The sequence below is a fragment of the Oreochromis aureus genome, linkage group 12 (genome assembly GCF_013358895.1).
Source record: "Oreochromis aureus strain Israel breed Guangdong linkage group 12, ZZ_aureus, whole genome shotgun sequence".
Classification (NCBI taxonomy): domain Eukaryota; kingdom Metazoa; phylum Chordata; class Actinopteri; order Cichliformes; family Cichlidae; genus Oreochromis; species Oreochromis aureus.
The window spans coordinates 34,973,519-34,997,157 of NC_052953.1; the positions used below are offsets into that span (position 1 = coordinate 34,973,519).

A 23,639-nucleotide genomic window follows, 5' to 3' on the forward strand; every position below is an offset into this window, starting at 1 on the left:
CTGCTAAATCATAGTATTTCTACTATATTATATTTTTCTTTCTAAATATAGCATTTCTGCTATATAATTGTATTACTGCTATGTTATAATATTTGTGCTAAACCAGTGTATTTCTGCTGAAACATAGTATTTCTGCCAAATGATAGTATTTCTGTCAAATTACAGTATTTGTGCTAAAACATAGTATTTTTTTTTTTAAATTTCAATATTCATAGTAAATTACAGTGTCTCTGGTAAATCGCAGCATTTCTGCTATGTTGTACTGTTTTTCTAAATCATAGTATTTCTGTAATGTTTAAGAATGTCTGGCTAAATATATTCTTTCTGTTATCTTATACTATTTCTCCTAAATTCTTGTATTTTTGAGAAGTTATCGTGTTTCTGCTAAGTTACAATATTTCTGCTAAGTTCTGCTATGCTATTGTATTTCTGCCAAGTATTATGTTTCCTCTAAGATATTGCAGTTCTGCTAAGTTACTACATTTTAGCAAAGTTCCTTTGCTTTTGCAAAGTTTTTACAAATTCTGCAACTTTTCAGCTTTTTCTGCTAGTTTCAGCAGACAGCTTCAGCTTTACAGCATCCACACTGCATTTTCGCAGGAAATGCAAATTGTGTGGATGCTTTAAGCATCCACACTATTGAGTTCCTGTTTCTCTTTATTCTTTATACTTTATTATTATTATTATTGTGTGGATGCTTTATGCATCCACACTATTGAGTTCCTGTTTCTCTTTATTCTTTATTATACTTTATTATTATTCTAGTTGCAACTTTTTGTACTTTTTGGCACTTAACTACTTCCACAATTTTCAACCGATTTTTACCGCTCAAATTTTAAACTATTCTGCTATTTCTGCTAATGTGCGCTATGACTTTTGGTATTTTTAACTGTTATACTTTTTAAAATATTAAGCTTTTTTCCTTTAATTTGTCCCATTGAAATGAATGGGAAACTTCTGCAATTCTGCTAAAACTTGATCGCTTTTTGAAACTTAACTACTTTTTTTCATACTTTCACATAGAAACTCCATTTAAACTTTAAAATGTTCACAAATTATTGGGCTATTCATGGATGATTCAGCTTTTTCATATCTGTTACGGTGTTCATCTTATCCCTCTTTAAGTTTTGAGTTGCAAAATTGTGATTTTTCAGAAAATACATGCGTTGTTATGGTTGCTATGCACTTGGCTTTCAGTGTGCCACTGTAGGTTTCATGAGGCTTCTCTTCATGTCCGAACAACTTCTTGCTACTTGCTCAATTTTCACTCAACTTCCACAAATTATACATCAAAACGTAGGTATTTTTGCTGGCTTTCAGAAAATGTCACTATCATTGTTGTGAGATTTATAGAACTTTGGCAAATCTCCTCAGACCAACACAAAGTCTCAAAAATCCCCATAGAAAGTCAATGGAGAGTTCGTTTAAAATCACCGCTTGATTTCTGTAATGAGAGGCATTTTCGAATCGTCATATCTCCCGAACGAAGCGAAGTTAAGACATGAGGCTTGTGCCAATATATCTTCAGACACTCCTGACGCTCACAATTCAAGAATTTTTTTCTCACCTATTACCATTTGGCCATGAATTGGGTTTGTTTGAGGGTAGGAAATTTGTCCCTCGCTCAGATTTCTTCAGATTTCAAACTCTGAAATGAACCACTTTTTCTCTCGTCATATCTTTTGATAGATTTCCACAAAGACCTGAAAATTTCCATGACTGTTCACCAAAGCCTGCTGTCTCTTACGGTGAAAAAATGATATTGATACTCCAAATAGATTTAGAGTTAGAAAGCGTTGTTTGAGGGCAAGTCAAGGCAGTTTTTGCATTGCTCTACTCAGTTATGGTGCATTAAAAGTCAAATATCTTTAATAATTCATATTTTAATGATAAATTGTCAACACTTTCAGATTCCCCCATCTCTTCTGAACAAAACGGTGTAAGAATGACCGTTCTAGCCCCTACGGTTAGGAAATTATGGTCATTTGTTTGAGGGGAGTCGTCATTATGAGAAATAGACTGCAAAATCCTGTGTCTCTCTGTGCTGCGTGCACCTGTTTTGGCGGGAAAAAGTGCACAGGCTCTCTGATTGGTGGATTCAAATTCAGCAGCTCCCAGGCTGCTTGACTGAGCTAGAAACTTACTTCTCTCTCCCTGTGTGTGTGTGTGTGTGTGTGTGTGTGTGTGTGTGTGTGTGTGTGTGTGTGTGTGTGTGTGTGACAGAGAGGAGGAGAGAGAGAGAGAGAGAGAGAGAAAGCCTTTTTATGGGATGATCTCATTGTAAGATTTAAATTCAATATATTTAGACTGGTTGACTGAATTGGATCTTGGGTGTGTGTGTGTGTGTGTGTGTGTGTGTGTGTGTGTGTGTGTGTGTGTGTGTGAGAGAGAGAGAGAGAGAGAGAGAGAGAGACAGCCTTTTTATGGGATGATCTCATTGTAAGATTCAAATTCAATATATTTAGACTGGTTGACTGAATTGGATCTTGTGTGTGTGTCTCTCTGTGCATGTGTGTTTCCATATGTGTCCATATGTGTGATTGTGTGGCTGTTATATATTTTTTTGCCGATTTTTTTTCATTTAACAAGTATATTTGAGGGACCCTTAGCATGTTCAGCATTTTTTCAGCTGTCCATTTTACTTTTCTAATTTTTCTGTTTAAGTTATTACTGTTGTGCTAAATCATAGCATTTCTGCTGTTTTATAAGATTTTTGCTAAATATAGTATTTCTGATTAATTATAGTTTTTCTACCAAATCATAGTATAGTATTTCTGCTTTTTATAGGATTTGCGCTTAATACAGTATTTCTGCGAAATGTAGTATTTATGCTTAATCATACTATTACTATATATTTCTGCCAGGTCCCCAGGCAGCCAATCCTCTGAGGACTGAGACATTCAAATTTACATATCAGGGCCTGCACAGCTTCCCAGCCAGCCAATCATATCTGAGGTCTGCCCTTTCTTCTCTCGTCATATCTCAGCGTCGGATGTACAAAGAGCAATGAAAATCGCAGTCAAAGTACACCAAAGTCCGCTGATTCACTCAGTACAAGAATTATGCTTCTAGTCCACCTAGCTTTTGAGTTACACGACGTTTTGTAACTCCAAAAAACGGCATTCTTTGCCTCTCACCGCGATCTAATTCTGACTGCTCATCACCCTGTTTCCCAAGAGCTTACTGTCTTTCCCAGTGGCGCAGCTGGTAATGACACAGGTCTGCAACCCAAAGGTTGTGGGTTCAAGTCCACCTTGGTCAACATCTTTTTTGCCCTACAAATTAATACACTATCACAGACCACTAATTCATATTCATCATTTATTACAATTCTGAAAACTTTTTACCAGCTTTTCTAATATGGACCTCAGTTTCTTCTTAACACGCCATGGCACAAATACTGTTCCCTTTAGGCTCTGTGTATGTGTGTGTGTATCAATATTTCTCCCATTTTAAAGTATTACTCCTCCATAATTGTATTTCTCTTAAATCAAAGTACTTTTACTACATCTCAGTACTTCTGCTCAATCATAGTATTTCTGCTAAATCATAGTATTTTGCCAAATTATGGTTTTTGTGCCAAATCATAACATTTGTGTTATGTTATAGTATTACTACTAAGTGGAGGAATTTATGTCATGTTACAGTATATGTGCTGATTACAGTATTTCTGCTAAATCATAGTATTTCTACTATATTATATTTTTCTTTCTAAATATAGCATTTCTGCTATATAATTGTATTTCTGCTATGTTAAAATATTTGTGCTAAACCAGTGTATTTGTGCTGAAACATAGTATTTCTGCCAAATGTAGTATTTCTGTCAAATTACAGCATTTTTGCTATGTTGTACTGTTTCTCTAAATCATAGTATTTCTGTAATGTTTAAGAATGTTTGGCTAAATATATTCTTTCTGTTATCTTATACTATTTCTCCTAAATTCTTGTATTTTTGAGAAGTTATCGTGTTTCTGGTAAGTTACAATGTTTCTGCTAAGTTCTGCTATGCTATTGTATTTCTGCCAAGTATTATGTTTCCTCTAAGATATTGCAGTTCTGCTAAGTTACTACATTTTAGCAAAGTTCCTTTGCTTCTGCAAAGTTTTTACAATTTCTGCAACTTTTCAGCTTTTTCAGCTAGTTTCAGCAGAAAGCTTCAGCTTTAAAGCATCCACACTGCATTTTCGCAGGAAATGCAAATTTTTCTAGTTCCAGTTGCTTCCGTACGTTTTTTGGCACTTTTCTACTTCCACAATTTTCAGCCGATTTTCACCGTTCAAATTTTAAACTATTCTGCTATTTCTGCTAATGATCGCTATGACTTTTGGTATTTTATGCTATTATACTTTTTAAAATATTAAGCTTTTTTCCTTTAATTTGTCCCATTGAAATGAATGGGAAACTTCCATAATTCTGCTAAAACTTGCTTGTTTTTGAAACTTAACTACTTTTCCTACTTTCACGTAGAACAACCATTCAAACTTTAAAATGTTCACAAATTATTGGGCTATTCATGAATGATTCAGCTTTTTCATATCTGTTACAGTTTTGCTTTTATCCTCTTAAAGTTTTGAGTTGCAAAATTGTGATTTTTCAGAAAATACATGCGTTGTTATGGTTGCTATGCACTTGGCTTCCAGTGTGCCACTGTAGGTTTCATGAGTCTTCTCTTCATGTCCGAACAACTTCTTGCTACTTGCTCAATTTTCACTCAACTTCCACAAATTATACATCAAAACGTAGGCATTTTTGCTGGCTTTCAGAAAATGTCACCATCATTGTTGTGAGATTTATAGAATTTTGGCAAATCTCCTCAGACCAACACGAAGTGTGAAAACTCTCCATAGAAAGTCAATGGAGAGTTTGTTCAAAATCACCGCTTGATTTCTGTCATGAGAGGCATATTCGAATCGTCATATCTCCTTAACGAAGCGGGTTAAAACATGAGGCTTGTCCCAGTATATCTTCAGACACTCCTGACGCTCACAATTCAAGAATTTGTTTCTCACCTATTACCGTTCTGAGATGAGTTACACTTGTTTGAGGGTAGGAAATTAGTCCTTCGCTCAGATTTCTTCAGATTTCAAACTCTGGAAATGAGGCACTTTTTTCTCTCGTCATATATTTTTTTTGGATTTCCACAGAGACCTGAAAATTTCCATGACTGTTCACCAAAGCCTGCTCTCTTACGGTGAAAGAATGATATCAATACTCCAAATAGATTTAGAGTTAGAAAGCGTTGTTTGAGGGTGAGTCAAGGCAGTTTTCTTCGCCTCTACTCAGTTATGGTGCATTGCAAGTCAAATATCTTTAATAATTCATATTTTAATGATAAATTATCAACACTTGAAGATTCCCCATCTCTTCTGAACAAAACGGTGTAAGAATGACTGTTCTAGCCCCTACGGTTAGAAAATTATAGCCATTTGTTTGAGGGGAATCCTGACTATGAAAAATAGACAGCACAAATCCTGTCTCTGTGCTGCGTGTGTAAAAAGAGGTGCACCTGTTTTGGCGGGAAAAAGTGCACAGCCTCTCTGATTGGTGGATTCAAATTTAGCAGCTCCCAGGCTGCTTGACTGACCTAGAAACTTGATTTTCTCTCCCTGTGTGTGTGTGTGTGTGTCACACATACACAGAGAGAGAGAGAGAGAGAGAGAGAGGGAGAGCCTTTTTATGGGAGCATCTTATTGTATGATTTAAATTCAATATATTTAGACTGGTTGACTGAATTTGATCCTGTGTGTCTCTCTGTGCTTGTGTGTTTCCATATGTGTTCATATTTGTGATTGTGTGACTATTATACTTTTTTTTTTTGCTGATTTTTTTTCATTTAACAATTACATTTGAGGGACCCTTAGCATGTTCAGGATTTTTTCAGCTTTCCATTTTGCTTTTCCAATTTTTGTATTTAACTTATTACTATTGTGCTAAGTCATAGCATTTCTGCTGATTTACAGTATTTGTGCTAAATACAGCATTTCTGCTAAATCATACTATTTCTGCTATTTTATAGGATTTGTACTTAATATAATATTTCTGCTTAATTATAGTATTTCTGCCATTTTATAATATTTGTGCTAAAACATAGTATTTCTACTAAATGCAGTATTTCTGGGTAATCATTGTATTTCTATATATTTCTGCCAGGTCCCCAGGAGTCAGTCCTCTGTAAGGACTGTAATATTCAAACTTACCTATCAGGACCTGGACGGCTTCCCAGCCAATCATATCTGAGCCCTGGCACATTCAAATTTCCATATTGTTGGCTTCATGGCTTCTAAGACAACCAATCATATCTGAGCCCTGGCACATTCAAATTTGCATATTGTTGGCTTCATGGCTTCTAAGACAACCAATCATATCAGAGCCCTGGCACATTCAAATTTGCATATTGGGTCATTCATGGCTTCTAAGCCAACCAATCATCTATGTCATATATCTTTAATATTTCATATTTGTATTTTAAATGGTCAACATTTCAAGATTCCCCCATGTCTTCTGAAGAAAACGGTCTAAGAATGACTGTTTTAGCCCCTACGGTTAGGAATTTATGGCTGTTTGTTTGAGGGGAATCCTGACTATGAGAAATAGACAGCACAGATCCTGTCTCTGTGCTGCGTGTATGTAAAAAGAAGTGCACCTGTTTTGGCGGGAAAAAGTGCACAGCCTCTCTGATTGGTGGATTCAAATTTAGCAGCTCCCAGGCTGCTTGACTGACCTAGAAACTTGATTTTCTCTCCCTGTGTTTGTGTGTGTGTGTGTGTGTGTGTGTGTGTGTGTGTGTGTGTGTGTGTGTGTGTGTGTGTGTGTGTGTGTGTGTGTGTGTGTGTGTGTGTGACAGAGAGAGAGAGAGACTTTTATGGGAGCATCTTATTGTATGATTCAAATTCAATATATTTAGACTGGTTGACTGAATTTGATCCTGTGTGTCTCTCTGTGCTTGTGTGTTTCCATATGTGTTCATATTTGTGATTGTGTGACTGTTATACTTTTTTTTTGCTGATTCTTTTTTCATTTAACAATTACATTTGAGGGACCCTTAGCATGTTCAGGATTTTTTCAGCTTTCCATTTTGCTTTTCCAATTTTTGTATTTAACTTATTACTATTGTGCTAAGTCATAGCATTTCTGCTGATTTACAGTATTTGTGCTAAATACAGCATTTCTGCTAAATCATACTATTTCTGCTATTTTATAGGATTTGTACTTAATATAATATTTCTGCTTAATTATAGTATTTCTGCCATTTTATAATATTTGTGCTAAAACATAGTATTTCTACTAAATGCAGTATTTCTGGGTAATCATTGTATTTCTATATATTTCTGCCAGGTCCCCAGGGAGTCAGTCCTCTGTAAGGACTGTAATATTCAAACTTACCTATCAGGACCTGGACGGCTTCCCAGCCAATCATATCTGAGCCCTGGCACATTCAAATTTCCATATTGTTGGCTTCATGGCTTCTAAGACAACCAATCATATCTGAGCCCTGGCACATTCAAATTTGCATATTGTTGGCTTCATGGCTTCTAAGACAACCAATCATATCAGAGCCCTGGCACATTCAAATTTGCATATTGGGTCATTCATGGCTTCTAAGCCAACCAATCATCTATGTCATATATCTTTAATATTTCATATTTGTATTTTAAATGGTCAACATTTCAAGATTCCCCATGTCTTCTGAAGAAAACGGTCTAAGAATGACTGTTTTAGCCCCTACGGTTAGGAATTTATGGCTGTTTGTTTGAGGGGAATCCTGACTATGAGAAATAGACAGCACAGATCCTGTCTCTGTGCTGCGTGTATGTGTAAAAAGAAGTGCACCTGTTTTGGCGGGAAAAAGTGCACAGCCTCTCTGATTGGTGGATTCAAATTTAGCAGCTCCCAGGCTGCTTGACTGACCTAGAAACTTGATTTTTCTCCCTGTGTTGTGTGTGTGTGTGTGTGTGTGTGTGTGTGTGTGTGTGTGTGTGTGTGTGTGTGTGTGTGTGTGTGTGTGTGTGTGTGTGTGTGTGACAGAGAGAGAGAGACTTTTATGGGAGCATCTTATTGTATGATTCAAATTCAATATATTTAGACTGGTTGACTGAATTTGATCCTGTGTGTCTCTCTGTGCTTGTGTGTTTCCATATGTGTTCATATTTGTGATTGTGTGACTGTTATACTTTTTTTTTTGCTGATTCTTTTTCATTTAACAATTACATTTGAGGGACCCTTAGCATGTTCAGGATTTTTTCAGCTGTCCATTTTGCTTTTCCAATTTTTGTATTTAACTTATTACTATTGTGCTAAGTCATAGCATTTCTGCTGATTTACAGTATTTGTGCTAAATACAGCATTTCTGCTAAATCATACTATTTCTGCTATTTTATAGGATTTGTACTTAATATAATATTTCTGCTTAATTATAGTATTTCTGCCATTTTATAGTATTTGTGCTAAAACATAGTATTTCTACTAAATGCAGTATTTCTGGGTAATCATTGTATTTCTATATATTTCTGCCAGGTCCCCAGGGAGTCAGTCCTCTGTAAGGACTGTAATATTCAAACTAATCTATCAGGACCTGGACGGCTTCCCAGCCAATCATATCTGAGCCCTGGCACATTCAAATTTGCATATTGGGGCCTTCATGGCTTCTAAGACAACCAATCATATCTGAGCCCTGGCACATTCAAATTTGCATATTGGGGCATTCATGGCTTCTGAGCCAACCAATCATCTATGTCATATATCTTTAATATTTCATATTTGTATTTTAAATGGTCAACATTTCAAGATTCCCCCATGTCTTCTGAGCAAAACGGTCTAAGAATGACTGTTTTAGCCCCTACCGTTAGGAATTTATGGCTGTTTGTTTGAGGGGAGTCCTGACTATGAGAAATAGACTGCAAAAATCCTGTCTCTGTGCTGCATGTGTAAAAGCCTGCACTTGGTGCACCAGTTTTGGCGGGAAAAAGCACACAGCCTCTCTGATTGGTGGATTCAAATTGAGAAGCTCACAGCTGTTTTACTGACCTAGAAACATGCTGTTCACTTGCTGCTGCTGCTGTGTGTGTGTGTGTGTGTGTGTGTGTGTGTGTGTGTGTGTGTGTGTGTGTGTGTGTGTGTGTGTGTGTGTGTGTGTGTGTGTGTGTGAGAGAGAGAGAGAGAGAGAGAGAAAGAAAGATATACACAAAGACCTTTTTAGGGCAGCATCTCATTGGTGGATAAAATTTAATATATTCAGACTGGTTGACTGGCATAGACCCTGTGTGTTTGGCTCTCTCTCTGTGCTGTGTGTGTAAAAACAGGTGCATCTGTTTTGGCAGGAAAAAGTGCACAGCCTCTCTGATTGGTGGATTCAAATTTAGCAGCTCCCAGGCTGCTTGACTGACCTACAAACTTGCTGTTCTCTTCATGTGTGTGTGTGTGTGTGTGTGTGTGTGTGTGTGAGTGTGTGTGTGACAAAGAGAGAGAGATAGAGAGGGCGAGAGAGAATTTCTATTGAAGCATCTTAGTGTATGATTTTAATTTAATATATTTAGACTTGTTGACTGAATTTGATCCTGTGTGTCTCTCTGTGCATGTGTGTTTCCATATGTGTACATATTTGTGATTGTGTGACTGTTATACTTTTTTGCTGATTATTTTTCGTTTCACAATTACATTTGAGGGACCCTTAGCATGTTCAGCATTTGTTCAGCTGTCCATTTTGCTTTTCCAATTTTTCTATTTAAGTTATTACTATTGTGCTAAGTCATAGGATTTCTGCTGCTTTTCAGTATTTGTGCAAAATACAGCATTTCTGCTAAATCATACTATTTCCGCTATTTTATAGGATTTCTACTTAATATAATATTTCTGCTTAATTATAGTATTTCTCTCATTTTTCATATTTCTGCTAAGTTCTGCTATGCTATTTTATTTCTGCCAAGTATTATGTTTCCTCTAAGATATTACAGTTCTGCTAAGTTACTACATTTTAGCAAAGTTCCTTTGCTTCTGCAAAGTTTTTACAATTTCTGCAACTTTTCAGCTAGTTTCAGCAGACAGCTTCAGCGTTCCAGCATCCACACTGCATTTTCGCAGGAAATGCAAATTTTTCTAGTTTTTCTAGTTATTCTAGTTGCCACTTTTTGCACTTTTTTTGGCACTTTTCTACTTCCACAATTTTCAGCCGATTTTCACCGTTCAAATTTTAAACTATTCTGCTATTTCTGCTAATGTGCGCTATGACTTTTGGTATTTTTAACTATTATACTTTTTAAAATATTAAGCTTTTTTCCTTTAATTTGTCCCATTGAAATGAATGGGAAACTTCCGTAATTCTGCTAAAACTTGCTTGTTTTTGAAACTTAACTACTTTTTCCTACTTTCACGTAGAACAACCATTCAAACTTTAAAATGTTCACAAATTATTGGGCTATTCATGAATGATTCAGCTTTTTCATATCTGTTACCGTTTTCATCTTATCCCTCTTTAAGTTTTGAGTTTCATCTTTGTGATTTTTCACAAATTACATGCGTTGTTATGGTTGCTATGCACTTGGCTTTCAGTGTGCCACTGTAGGTTTCGCAGTCTTCTCTTCATGTCCGAACAACTTCTTGCTACTTGCTCAATTTACACTCAACTTCCACAAATTATACATCAAAACGTAGGCATTTTTGCTGGCTTTCAGAAAATGTCACCATCATTGTTGTGGGATTTATAGAAATTTGGCAAATCTCCTCAGACCAACACAAAGTCTGAAAACTCTCCATACAAAGTCAGTGGAGAGTTTGTTCAAAATCACCGCTTGATTTCTGTAATGAGAGGCATATTCAAGCGTCATATCTCCTTAACGGAAGCGAAGTTAAAACATGAGGCTTGTCCCAGTATATCTTCAGACACTCCTGACGCTCACAATTCAAGAATTTCTTTCTCACCTATTACTGTTCTGAAATGAGTTAGACTTGTTTGAGGGTAGGAAATTCGTCCTTCGCTCAGATTTCTTCAGATTTCAAACTCTGAAATGAACCACTTTTTTTCTCTCGTCATATCTTTTTAATGGATTTCCACAGAGACCTGAAAATTTCCATGATTGTTCACCAAAGCCTGCTGTCTCTTACGGTGAAAGAATGATATTGATGCTCCAAATAGATTTAGAGTTAGAAAGCATTGTTTGAGGGCAAGTCAAGGCAGTTTTTGCTTTGCTCTACTCAGTTATGGTGCATTAGAAGTCAAATATCTTTAATAATTCATATTTTAATGATAAATTGTCAACACTTTAAGATTCCCCCATCTCTTCTGAACAAAACGGTGTAAGAATGACCGTTCTAACCCCTACGGTTAGGAAATTATGGGCATTTGTTTGAGGGGAGTCGTCATTATGAGAAATAGACTGCAAAAATCCTGTGTCTCTCTGTGCTGCGTGCACCTGTTTTGGCGGGAAAAAGTGCACAGGCTCTCTGATGGGTGGATTCAAATTCAACAGCTCCCAGGCTGCTTGACTGAGCTAGAAACTTACTTCTCTCTCCCTGTGTGTGTGTGTGTGTGTGTGTGTGTGTGTGTGTGTGTGTGTGTGTGTGTGTGTGTGTGTGTGTGTGTGTGTGACAGAGAGCGAGAGAGAGAGAGAGAGAAAGTCTTTTTATGGGATGATCTCATTGTAAGATTTAAATTCAATATATTTAGACTGGTTGACTGAATTGGACCGTGTGTGTGTGTGTGTGTGTGTGTGTGTGTGTGTGTGAGAGAGAGAGAGAGAGAGAAAGCCTTTTATGGGATGATCTCATTGTAAGATTTAAATTCAATATATTTAGACTGGTTGAGTGAATTGGATCTTGTGTGAGTGTGTGTGAGTGTGTGTGTGTGTGTGTGACAGAGAGCGAGAGAGAGAGAGAGAGAGAGAGAAAGTCTTTATGGGATGATCTCATTGTAAGATTTAAATTTAATATATTTAGACTGGTTGACTGAATTGGACCGTGTGTGTGTGTGTGTGTGTGTGTGTGTGTGAGAGAGAGAGAGAGAGAGAAAGCCTTTTTATGGGATGATCTTATTGTAAGATTTAAATTCAATATATTTAGACTGGTTGACTGAATTGGATCTTGTGTGTGTGTGTGTGTGTGTGTGTGTGTGTGTGTGTGTGTGTGAGAGAGTGTGTGTGTGTGTGTGTGTGTGTGTGACAGAGAGAGAGAGAGAGAGAGAGAGAGAGAGAGAGAGAGAAAGCCTTTTTATGGGATAATCTCATTGTAAGATTCAAATTCAATATATTTAGACTGGTTGACTGAATTGGATCGTGTGTGTGTGTGTGTGTGTGTGTGTGTGTGTGTGTGTGTTTGTGACAGAGAGAGAGAGAGAGAGAAAGCCTTTTATGGGATGATCTCATTGTAAGATTCAAATTCAATATATTTAGACTGGTTGACTGAATTTGATCCTGTGTGTCTCTCTGTACATGTGTGTTTCCATAGGTGTCCATATTTGTGATTGTGTGACTGTTATACTTTTTTTTGCTGAGTTTTTTTTTTCATTTAACAAGTACATTTGAAGGATCCTTAGCATGATCAGCATTTTTTCAGCTGTCCATTTTGCTTTTCCAATTTTTCTGTTTAAGTTATTACTATTGTGCTGAATCATACTATTTCTGCTATTTTACAAGATTTGTGCTAAATATAGTATTTCTGCCAAATATAGTATTTCTGATTAATTACAGTTTTTCTACCAAATCATAGTATAGTATTTCTGCTTTTTATAGGATTTGTGCTTAATATAGTATTTTTGCTTTTGATAGGATTTGTGCTTAATACAGTATTTCTGCTAAATGTAGTATTTATGCTTAATCATACTATTACTATATATTTCTGCCACGTCCCCAGGCAGCCAATCCTCTGAGGACTGAGACATTCAAATTTACATATCAGGGCCTGCACGGCTTCCCAGCCAGCCAATCATATCTGAGGTCTGCCCTTTCTTCTCTCGTCATATCTCTGCGCCGGATGTACATAGAGCAATGAAAATCGCAGTCAAAAGCACACCAAAGTCCGCTGATTCACTCAGTACAAGAATTATGCTTCTAGTCCACCTAGCTTTTGAGTTACACGACGTTTTGTAACTCCCAAAACGGCATTCTTCGCCTCTCACCGCGATCTAATTCTGACTGCTCATCACCCTGTTTCTCCCAGTGGCGCAGCTGGTAAAGACACGGGTCTGCAACCCAAAGGTCGTGGCTTCAAGTCCACCTTGGTCAACATCTTTTTGCCCTACAAATTAATACACTATCACAGACCACTAATTCATATTCATCATTTATTACAATTCTGAAAACTTTTACCAGCTTTTCTAATATGGACCTCAGTTTCTTGTTAACACTCCATGGCACAAATACTGTTCCCTTTAGGCTCTGTGTATGTGTGTGTGTATCAATATTTCTCCCATTTTAAAGTATTACTCCTCCATAATTGTATTTCTCTTAAATCAAAGTACTTTTACTACATCTTAGTACTTCTGCTCAATCATAGTATTTCTGCTAAATCATAGTATTTTGCCAAATTATGGTTTTTGTGCCAAATCATAACATTTGTGTTATGTTATAGTATTACTACTAAGTGGAGGAATTTCTGTCATGTTACAGTATATGTGCTGATTACAGTTTTTCTGCTAAATCATAGTATTTCTACTATATTATATTTTTCTTTCTAAATATAGCATTTCTGCTATATAATTGTATTTCTGCTATGTTAAAATATTTGTGCTAAACCAGTGTATTTGTGCTGAAACATAGTATTTCTGCCAAATGTAGTATTTCTGTCAAATTATAGCATTTTTGCTATGTTGTACTGTTTCTCTAAATCATAGTATTTCTGTAATGTTTAAGAATGTTTGGCTAAATATATTCTTTCTGTTATCTTATATATTATTTCTCCTAAATTCTTGTGTATTTTTGAGAAGTTATCGTGTTTCTGGTAAGTTACAATATTTTTGCTAAGTTCTGCTATGCTATTGTATTTCTGCCAAGTATTATGTTTCCTCTAAGACATTGCAGTTCTGCTAAGTTACTACATTTGAGCAAAGTTCCTTTGCTTCTGCAAAGTTTTTACAATTTCTGCAACTTTTCAGCTTTTTCAGCTAGTTTCAGCAGAAAGCTTCAGCTTTAAAGCATCCACACTGCATTTTCGCAGGAAATGCAAATTTTTCTAGTTATTATTATTCTCCAGTTTCCGCCTGAAATTTTGCAGCGAATCTCGCCCCGCAGTTTTGAAACAAGCTTCATATATGTTACCTCATTTTGTGCGGCTGGATCAGGAATGGTGTGCTATGACTTTTGGTGTTTATGACTATTACAGTTTTTTAAATATTAATATTTTAGTGAAAATTTTCCCGCGCTCCTCTGCCAAACAGTTTTGAAAATAGGGTTACATATGTTAGATCATTTTGTGCGGCTGGAGCTGGACTAGTATGGTATACACTTTTGGTGTTTATGACTTTTGTAGTTTTTGAAATATTTAGATTTTAGTGCAAATTTAGGCCAATTTCCATAGAAACAGACTTTATTTGTGGTGTATTGGCTCTCTCTAGTGGTATACCGGGAGTAGTACGGCTGAAAATCTGTATGCTTGTTACAAAACTCCATATCCCATAATTCATAGCACCCCTCTGCCGAGTCAAACAATGGCGGACACCACTTCGTTTTAAACGTCTTTTATTCTTGTTTCTACGTCACAAAATAAACTTTTAAGATATTTTCAGGCGAGAATGTAGGTGTGTAAACTTCAAATATCTGCTCGTTTTATCAGGACATCCCATATTAGCGACAATTCTCTTACATGTTGCTGATAGCCGGCTAGCTAGCTAGCGCCGCTAGCTTAGCTTAGCTAGCGCCGCTAGCAACCCTTCGTGAAAAACCACCCAGGCTTGGCTGATAGTGAGGTGGCTAAAATTTGTTTCATCGCTCGGCAAGGGTCTGTGTCTTAGCTGGACTTATTTTTCGTTTATATGGGCCGATGATGCTGGTCGATGTGGAAAAAATACCTGAGTTGTTTGGTGGTGGAGCTACAACAGAGGGCAGCTATCCACCGGTGTGTGACAGAAAGGACATGCCGCGAACGAGACATACAAGGCGGTGAGGCTACCGCCAATCGACCGGTGTTTGCTAACGCGGAGGTCAATCGTGGATCAGGGAAAGCGAAGGCAGGAGCGTGAGGTGAACTGAATTTCAGGTAAGAAGTTATGACCTGCACTCTATTTGGGTCAGATATAAACCGAGTTTAGGTGTAGTTTATTTAGCAACAGTTCTCTTACCTGTTGCTGATAGCAGGCTAGCTAGCTAGCACCGCTAGCTTAGCTAGCTAGCGCCGCTAGCGACCCTTCGTGAAAAACCACCCAGGCTTGGCTGATAGTGAGGTGGCTAAAATTTGTTTCATCGCCCGATCGCTCGGCAAGGGTCTGTGTCTTAGCTGGACTTATTTTTCGTTTATATGGGCCGATGATGCTGGTCGATGTGGAAAAAATAACTGAGTTGTTTGGTGGTGGAGCTACAACAGAGAGCAGCTATCCACCGGTGTGTGACAGAAAGGACATGCCGCGAACGAGACATACAAGGCGGTGAGGCTACCGCCGATCGACCGGTGTTTGCTAACGCGGAGGTCAATCGTGGATCAGGGAAAGCGAAGGCAGGAGCGTGAGGTGAACTGAATTTCAGGTAAGAAGTTATGACCTGCACTCTATTTGGGTCAGATATAAACCGAGTTTAGGTGTAGTTTATTTAGCAACAGTTCTCTTACCTGTTGCTGATAGCAGGCTAGCTAGCTAGCACCGCTAGCTTAGCTAGCTAGCGCCGCTAGCGACCCTTCGTGAAAAACCACCCAGGCTTGGCTGATAGTGAGGTGGCTAAAATTTGTTTCATCGCCCGATCGCTCGGCAAGGGTCTGTGTCTTAGCTGGACTTATTTTTCGTTTATATGGGCCGATGATGCTGGTCGATGTGGAAAAAATAACTGAGTTGTTTGGTGGTGGAGCTACAACAGAGGGCAGCTATCCACCGTGTGTGACAGAAAGGACATTCATGAACGAGACATACAAGGCGGTGAGGCTACCGCCGATCGACCGGTGTTTGCTAACGCGGAGGTCAATCGTGGATCAGGAAAGCGAAGGCAGGAGCATGAGGTGAACTGAATTTCAGGTAAGAAGTTATGACCTGCACTCTATTTGGGTCAGATATAAACCGAGTTTAGGTGTAGTTTATTTTCGTTGTGCTGACTTTTTCAATCACTTACAATAACTCGTACTCGCGTGCTAGCTAGCACGACGGAGTTTCTATACAGCTGTGTGCGCGCTAAGTTACCGATGTTACCGATGTTGAACTTTATGAAAGCCTCCCTGTCATTCTCTCGCCTGTTGAAACTTCAGTCATGAAACTGATCAATGATCGGCTTTTTTCTCTTGTTTGTTTATCGCGCTAAACAACAGCAGCACGTTTAAGCTTGATCAGCTGTTGTTAGAATTCATTTGCTTTTAATTTCTAGTATCAGCTGATGTTTGCTGCAGCCACAGCTGTAAAAACGGCTGTTCCAAACCAGATGTCCTTACTGAATCATCAGAGCTGAACTGGTGATGGAGAAACAGGTTTACCCTTAGGTGACATGAATGAGTTCAAGGGAAGTTATGAACTGTTTCTGACAGACAAATATACACCAAGCTCCTTTTTTTGTGTAGCTGACAGCTGGTAACTGTGCAGGGGCGGATCTAGCAAAGCTTTTGCCAGGGGCCAGGTAGGGCATTAACAGAGAAAGGTGGACACAAAGATATACTTTTCTTTCTTACTCTCATATAAAATATTTAGCTTTTATTAAATAGTTATCTGAATCTTACAACCAAAGTTTGTATAATAATACACAAGATTGGCTGTAGACCATTGTTCATCATTCAGAACACTGTGTAAAAATAACAAAAACAAAAAGTGAATGCAAAAGTGCATAAATATTTATTTTACGTGTTTGATGTGTGTGGCGGGCGTGGTCTGCAGTGCCGCTGCAGGGGAGGTGGACCCACCTGAGCGGCACCTGCAATCACGCCTCGGGCGTAGTCTGTGCTCTCTCGGCTGTTTTTTGGGTGTGTGTCGGGCTGTGAGTTGAAAAGCTACAGCCGGCTGTTTGGGTACACCAACCATGTGTGAAAAGTGGTCCATAACGTAATGCTTCAAAGCGTGTTCATGCAAACATTGTCGGATCTGCCGTGGTACAATGGGACTTCTGCTCATGAACCTGTGTGCACAGCGCCTGCAAATCGGCGCTGTACTGAAGTAACTTCATCTTTACACAAAACTGTAAGCTGTTATCTGTGAAGCGTGAGCGGTGTTTGTTTTTACCATAGTTCATGGTGGAGAATGGCTGCTCTTCTGAGTTTTGCTCTCTGTAGCTGTATGAATGGCAAACTACACTGAATAGCAGCGGCATAGGCACACATAAAATTTCTTCTGAAATTTTCGCTTTCTAGTTAGTTTTAATCTTTTAACTTTATGCATCAAGCAAAAATTTAATTATATGCAACATTCTCTGACTGGAAGAAATTTGTTTAACATTTAAACCTATTTTCTGCACATTCCAGCACATAAAATAAAATATTTTTTTTGTGTTTACACTGACTCTTTCAAATAGATGCAAGTAAAACACAGCAGAAAATAAATAAAGTCAAAGACTAGTTGCTCTATTTTCACCTGTAAAGCAGGACTGGGGAAGGCGGAGGTTTACCCTGATGCAGGTGTGCCGCAGCGGTCAGTTGAAGACTCCGCGAGTTTCTCTGTGAATTTCCCATTACAGTCGTAGCGCACTCGGTGCTTGCTTGGAAGTTTAGGGGGGTTTTTCGCTGTAAAAAGAAGTTTTCTTCCCACGCACAACACACACTAATGTTTTTGTCACTTTTTATGGAATCAAACTCAAAGTAAGGTCAGTACTTCCACGCTTTAAACGCTGCACGCTCATACTCTCTCCCGCACTCGATATATTATCCATTGTTGATCTGCAGACAGCTGTTGTCACGAAAGGGAAAGTAACGGTAATCTAATTACCGTTTTTGCAATGGTAATCCTTTACATTACTCGTTACTTGAAAAAAGTAATCGGATTACAGTAACGCGTTAAAGGAGCAGGATTTTGAATTCAATTCTGGATTTAACAGGAAGCCAATGAAGGGAAGCCAAAACAGGAGAAATATGCTCTCTCTTTCTAGTCCCTGTCAGTACTCTTGCTGCAGCATTTTGGATTAGCTGAAGACTTTTCAGCGAGTTTTTAGGACATCCTGGTAATAAAGAATTACAGTAGTCCAGCCTGGAAGTAATAAATGCATGAACTAGTTTTTCAGCGTTACTCTGAGACAGGATATTTCTAATTTTAGAGATGTTGCGCAAATGGAAGAAAGCAGTCTTACATATTTGTTTAATATATGGTTGAAGGACATGTCCTGGTCAAAAATGACTCCAAGGTTCCTCACAGCATTACTGGAGGCCAAGGTAATGCCATCCAGAGTAAGAATCTGGTTAGATACCATATTTCTAAGATTTTCAGGGCCAAGTACAATAACCTCAGTTTGATCTGAATTAAGAAGCAGAAAGTTAGCGCCCATCCAGGTCTTTATGTCTTTAAGGCATTCCTGCAGTTTAACTAATTGGTGTGTGTTACCTGGCTTCATGGATAGATAGAGCTGCGTGTCATCTGCATAGCAGTGAAAATTTATGCTATGTCTTCTAATGATGCTGCCTAAGGGAAGCATGTATAATGTAAATAGAATTGGTCCTAGCACTGAACCCTGTGGAACTCCATAACTGACCTTAGTGTGTGAAGAGGACTCTCCATTTACATGTACAAATTGGAGTCTATTAGATAGATATGATACAAACCACTGCAGTGCAGTACCTGTAATACCTACAGCGTGCTCTACTCACTCTAATAGGATATTATGATCAACAGTATCAAACGCAGCACTAAGGTCTAGCAGGACAAGCACAGAGATGAGTCCACTGTCAGAGGCCATAAGAAGATCATTTGTAACCTTCACTAAAGCTGTTTCTGTGCTGTGATGAGCTCTGAAACCTGACTGAAACGCTTCAGATAAGCCATTCCTCTGCAGATGATCTGTTAGCTGTTTGACAACTACTCTTTCAAGGATTTTTGATATGAAAGGAAGGTTGGAGATTGGCCTATAATTAGCTAAGACTGCTGGGTCTAGAGATGGCTTTTTAAGTAAAGGTTTAACTACAGCCACCTTGAAGGCCTGTGGTACATAGCCGATTTTTAGAGATAGGTTGATCATATTTAAGATTGAAGAATTAATTAATGGCAGGACTTCTTTGAGCAGTTTTGTAGGAATGGGGTCTAAAAGACACGTTGATGGTTTGGAGGAATTAATTATTGAAGTTAACTCAGAAAGATCAATTGGAGAAAAAGAGTCTAACTTAACATCAATGGTACTAAAAGTAGCTGTAGATAATATTACATCTGTGGGATGATTATTGGTAATTTTTCTCTAATGATAAAAATTTTATTTGTGAAGAAGTTCATGAAGTCATTACTAGTTAACGTTAAAGGGATTGTTGGGTCAGTAGAGCTCTGACTTTTTGTCAGCCTGGCTACAGTGCTGAAGAGTAACCTGGGGTTGTTCTTATTTTCTTCAATCAGTGACGAATAGTAAGATGTTCTGGCTTTTATGGAGGGCTTTCTTATAAAGCAGCAAACTATTTCTCCAGGCTAAATGATGATCCTCTAAATTTGTGACACGCCATTTCCTCTCCAGCTTACGAGTTATCTGCTTTAGGCTACGTGTTTGAGAATTATACCATGGAGTCAGGTACTTCTGATTTGAGACCTTAGTTTTCACAGGAGCTACAGTATCCAGAGTCGTACGTAGTGAGGAGGTAAAATTATTAACAAGATAATCGACCTCTGTTGGAGTAGCGTTCAGATAGCTGCTCTGCTCTATGTTGGTACAGGGCATTGAAGATGATAACAGTGGGTGGATTATATTCTTAAACTTAGTTACAGCACTTTCAGAAAGACATCTACTTTGATAAAGTCTACTCTCCACTGCTGTGTAATCAATTATTGTAAATGTAAATGTTATCAGGAAATGATCAGACAGCAGAGGGTTTTCAGGAAACACTGTTACATGTTCAGTTTCTATGCCATATGTTAAAACAAGATCTAGAGTGTGATTAAAGTGGTGGGTGGGTTCTTTTACATTTTGAGAGAAGCCAATTGAGTCTAATAACAGATTAAATGCGATGTTGAGGCTGAAACAATAGTATTTGAAAGGCTTTCTTTACTGACATATTGATGCCAAGCTCATCTTTGGTCCATGATTTTTTCGGTATTATATACATATATATATATATGTTATTTATATTATGTGTTTCTCACTCACCAAATGTTAAATTTAGATTTTTTTACTCAAGGAAATTAAAGGTGATTGCACATTGATATGGGACATGTGATACACCATTTTAGTATTTCAAAGATTGTTGTTGACCACATACTGATCTTCATGTTTTTTTTTAAACTACTTCCTTGCGATGAAATTAAAGGAAGAATTGAGGTAGTCTTAGAATGTTATAGGGACTGTAGTTCAACTCCGATGCCAGCACCACAGAGACCTCCGGTAGGTTGTGGAAGTAGGGCAGCAGCAGCCTGAGGTGAAAGAAGTGGGATCATATGGGAACTAGAGAGCTGATCTTTGTCTGGAAACATCGAAAAGACTCTGGTTTACAGTTGAAAAGTTATCAGAAAAGCACAAAGGAAATAACTGATACTCCATTTCCAAAAAAGTTGTTTTTGCAAGTCAGTTAAATCCCACATATAAATAAAAATAATACAAAAAGAACATATCTAATGCTGTAACTTGTAACCATGTTGGTATTTCAAAAAAAGTTTACATTTTAACACATAACATAACAGTAAACTTAAAGAAATGTTGCAATACACTTGGTGAAACATACACAAATAATTAGGTCAATTAATTACACGGCTGGATATAGAAAAAAGCGGCAGATAACAATAGGGAGAGAATGATCACTTTTCATAGATGGTATGTTTCCAAACTGTTCAGCAATTTTTGAAATCATTATAATTTCAGAAAATTAAGCCACACTAATGTAATATCCTAAAGGACTGAAAGAATCCTAAAATGACAAAGTGAGTGACTGATCTTTGAGCAATGAAGCAGCATTGTATTTAATGGTACAGTCACAGGGTGCAAAGCAGTGGCTGCACAGTGAGAAACACGCTGCTGTCATCATATTCAAAATGAGTTGATATCTGGAATAAACTTTCTCAGTTTCAATATGTTGCCTTTGAAATAATAGTTTTCTTTCAAATGTATAGTGGATTGCAAATCACTGGATTCTCTTCATACTTTACATTTTATACAGTGTTGTGAAAAGGCAGATCCAGGAACAGGACCAGACCTTGAAAGGCTCACTAGAATTTCACTCCATTCAAAATCTGTCACCAAATACAAAGTGTGTATGCAGTATATGTGGTATTATATGTAGTTTGCTTTTTAGGTTATCTAACCTTTGGGTGCTGGTTGCTTGCCTACATAACCTCTCTGATGTCAGCTTCTTTCCTTTTCATGACATCTCCCTTTGACTGCATTTCTCTTTTTAGTTTGTATAACCAGCCAGCAGTAGACACCATGAAGTCATTCTGAGTTATTTCCAGCAATAACAGCATGAAGGTGGAAAATGCTTTCCAAGACATCATCACTGTCAGGTTTTTATGTCATAAATCCTGGGATTAATGGAGTATAAAGCCAGTAAGACCAGATCTGCTTAATCACTGCAACAAGCCATTGGACGAGCGCTAAATGCCTGACATGTGAACAAGTGCTCACCAGTGTGACAGGTGCCATTGGAGGTGGAGTTAGAGCAGGGGCATGGCACACAGGGTTCAGTCAGGGCAGCTCCAGGACTGCGGTAAAAACCAGGCTTGCAGTTCTCGCAGTTCGATCCCTGGGTGTTGCCCTCGCAGTTCAAACACACTCCTGAAAAGTGGAACAAAGGTCACAAGATTAGCTATTATTCTTTCTTGATCTGCTTATGACAGAAAACGAAAGTAGTTGGTTATATAACAATGTAATCCAACAACATTTTAAAAATCTAAATCAAAATTTTTTAAGACCTTTTTAAGACCCTCAAAAAATGTGAGTTATACTCTCGGGTAGGATGGCCTGCTTTGGCATCGGAGGAACTCTCATTTATACCATTTTATATATAAATCAATACTCCGAGTGCTGCCTTCCTATATATGTTCCCTGTTTGCAATGAAACATGCTGGTATTTTCTCCGTCCGCAAGGTTACTTGTTGCTTTCTGTTCCATTTGCATGAACTGAACTTGGCAAAAGAGCTTTTGTGCAGAACGACTGGAAAATGACAGGATTGATTTCATCAAGTGCTTTAAATCAAAACTAAGAATCCTTCAGGCCAATTCCATAACATGAAATGGTTTCAATTTTAATTGAATTTTCATTTTATTTATTTATTTGTTTGTGTGTGTGTTGTTATTGCCTGTGTTTAATTGTGTAATTTTTGTAATTGTGAGATACTTGCTGGTGGCATCTTGGCCAGGTCTCCCTTAAAAAGAGGTTTTTACTCTCAAATAAATGTTAATTAAAAAAAAAAAAAAGAATTAACACAGAACAATACTGAAATCATTTATCATATTTGGGTTTTTATAAACAAGCAATAACTACTAGTGCAAAGCAATGCAAAAAGTCTTAAAGCAGAGTGTACTTGATGTTTTTGTTAATACAAAGCAGTAAAATGATTGTCTTTGGATTCTGGACTGGTGGTCAGACAAAAAAAACCCAAACATATTTTTTAATAGTTTTCAGTGTTTACCATCAGGGTAAAGAGTAAGAGTTATGATTCCTATTTTTTTTTTAAAAACTACCGTTAAACCATTATTCACTCTTACAGGAACCTCACTTAATGTCTATCAGGAAATAGCCAATTAATCTATTAGAGCTTCCTTGGGTTGAGCCACTTAACCACATTCTAAAATATATCAAATGTCTGTGAGGACAAAGCAACAACTATGCTGAGACCGCTTAAGGCAACAGTTGGAATTTCACCAAATGTGCAGCTAATACTGCTGAACTGCTAGCTACCCAACAGGAAGTAAACCCTGTTTGTAGTTGATTCTATGACCTAATTCATCGAAACTCTTGGGTTTGATCTGGCAATTGGTACTCACTGGCTATATAAAGTATTGGTGAAATGGTGAATTTGGTTAAAAAGGTTTAAGATAATCTGGTACACTGCAAAGTAGGCACCTTACACTACATGCAGGCAGCCAGGCGGGCCAAAGAGAAATGCTTTTAGAATGCTTTGAGCATGTTAACAGGAATGTGTTTTTAACTGCCATGTTACTATATACTTAATCATTCAATAAAAACCATAGCTCACTTCAGGATGGAGTATGTCGAGGTTATATTGAATTTCAAGGTAACACCTTGGCCTGTTACAATGTACCAATCCTGGATTGCCCAATTGCTTTAATGTAATCATATTATATTTATTAGGCTTGCAATATATCCAAATCAGTCCAATAGATGCCAGGGTTAACAGGACACCGGTAGAAAATGCAGGTACAGCGGAACTTTTTTAGTCTTTCCAGCCTTGTGTAATACCT

At 37.7% G+C, this 23,639-nt stretch overlaps 1 protein-coding gene across 1 annotated transcript in view; it reads right to left on the reverse strand.

Moving 5' to 3' along the window:
* Positions 1-23,639, reverse strand: part of si:ch211-158d24.2 (multiple epidermal growth factor-like domains protein 9) — a 117,063-nt gene that overhangs the window by 64,692 nt on the left and 28,732 nt on the right. Inside the window, exon 4 of the mRNA XM_039621254.1 lies at positions 21,840-21,989. Coding sequence (XP_039477188.1) covers positions 21,840-21,989 — 150 coding nt within the window. The remainder of the gene's footprint in view (positions 1-21,839; positions 21,990-23,639) is intronic.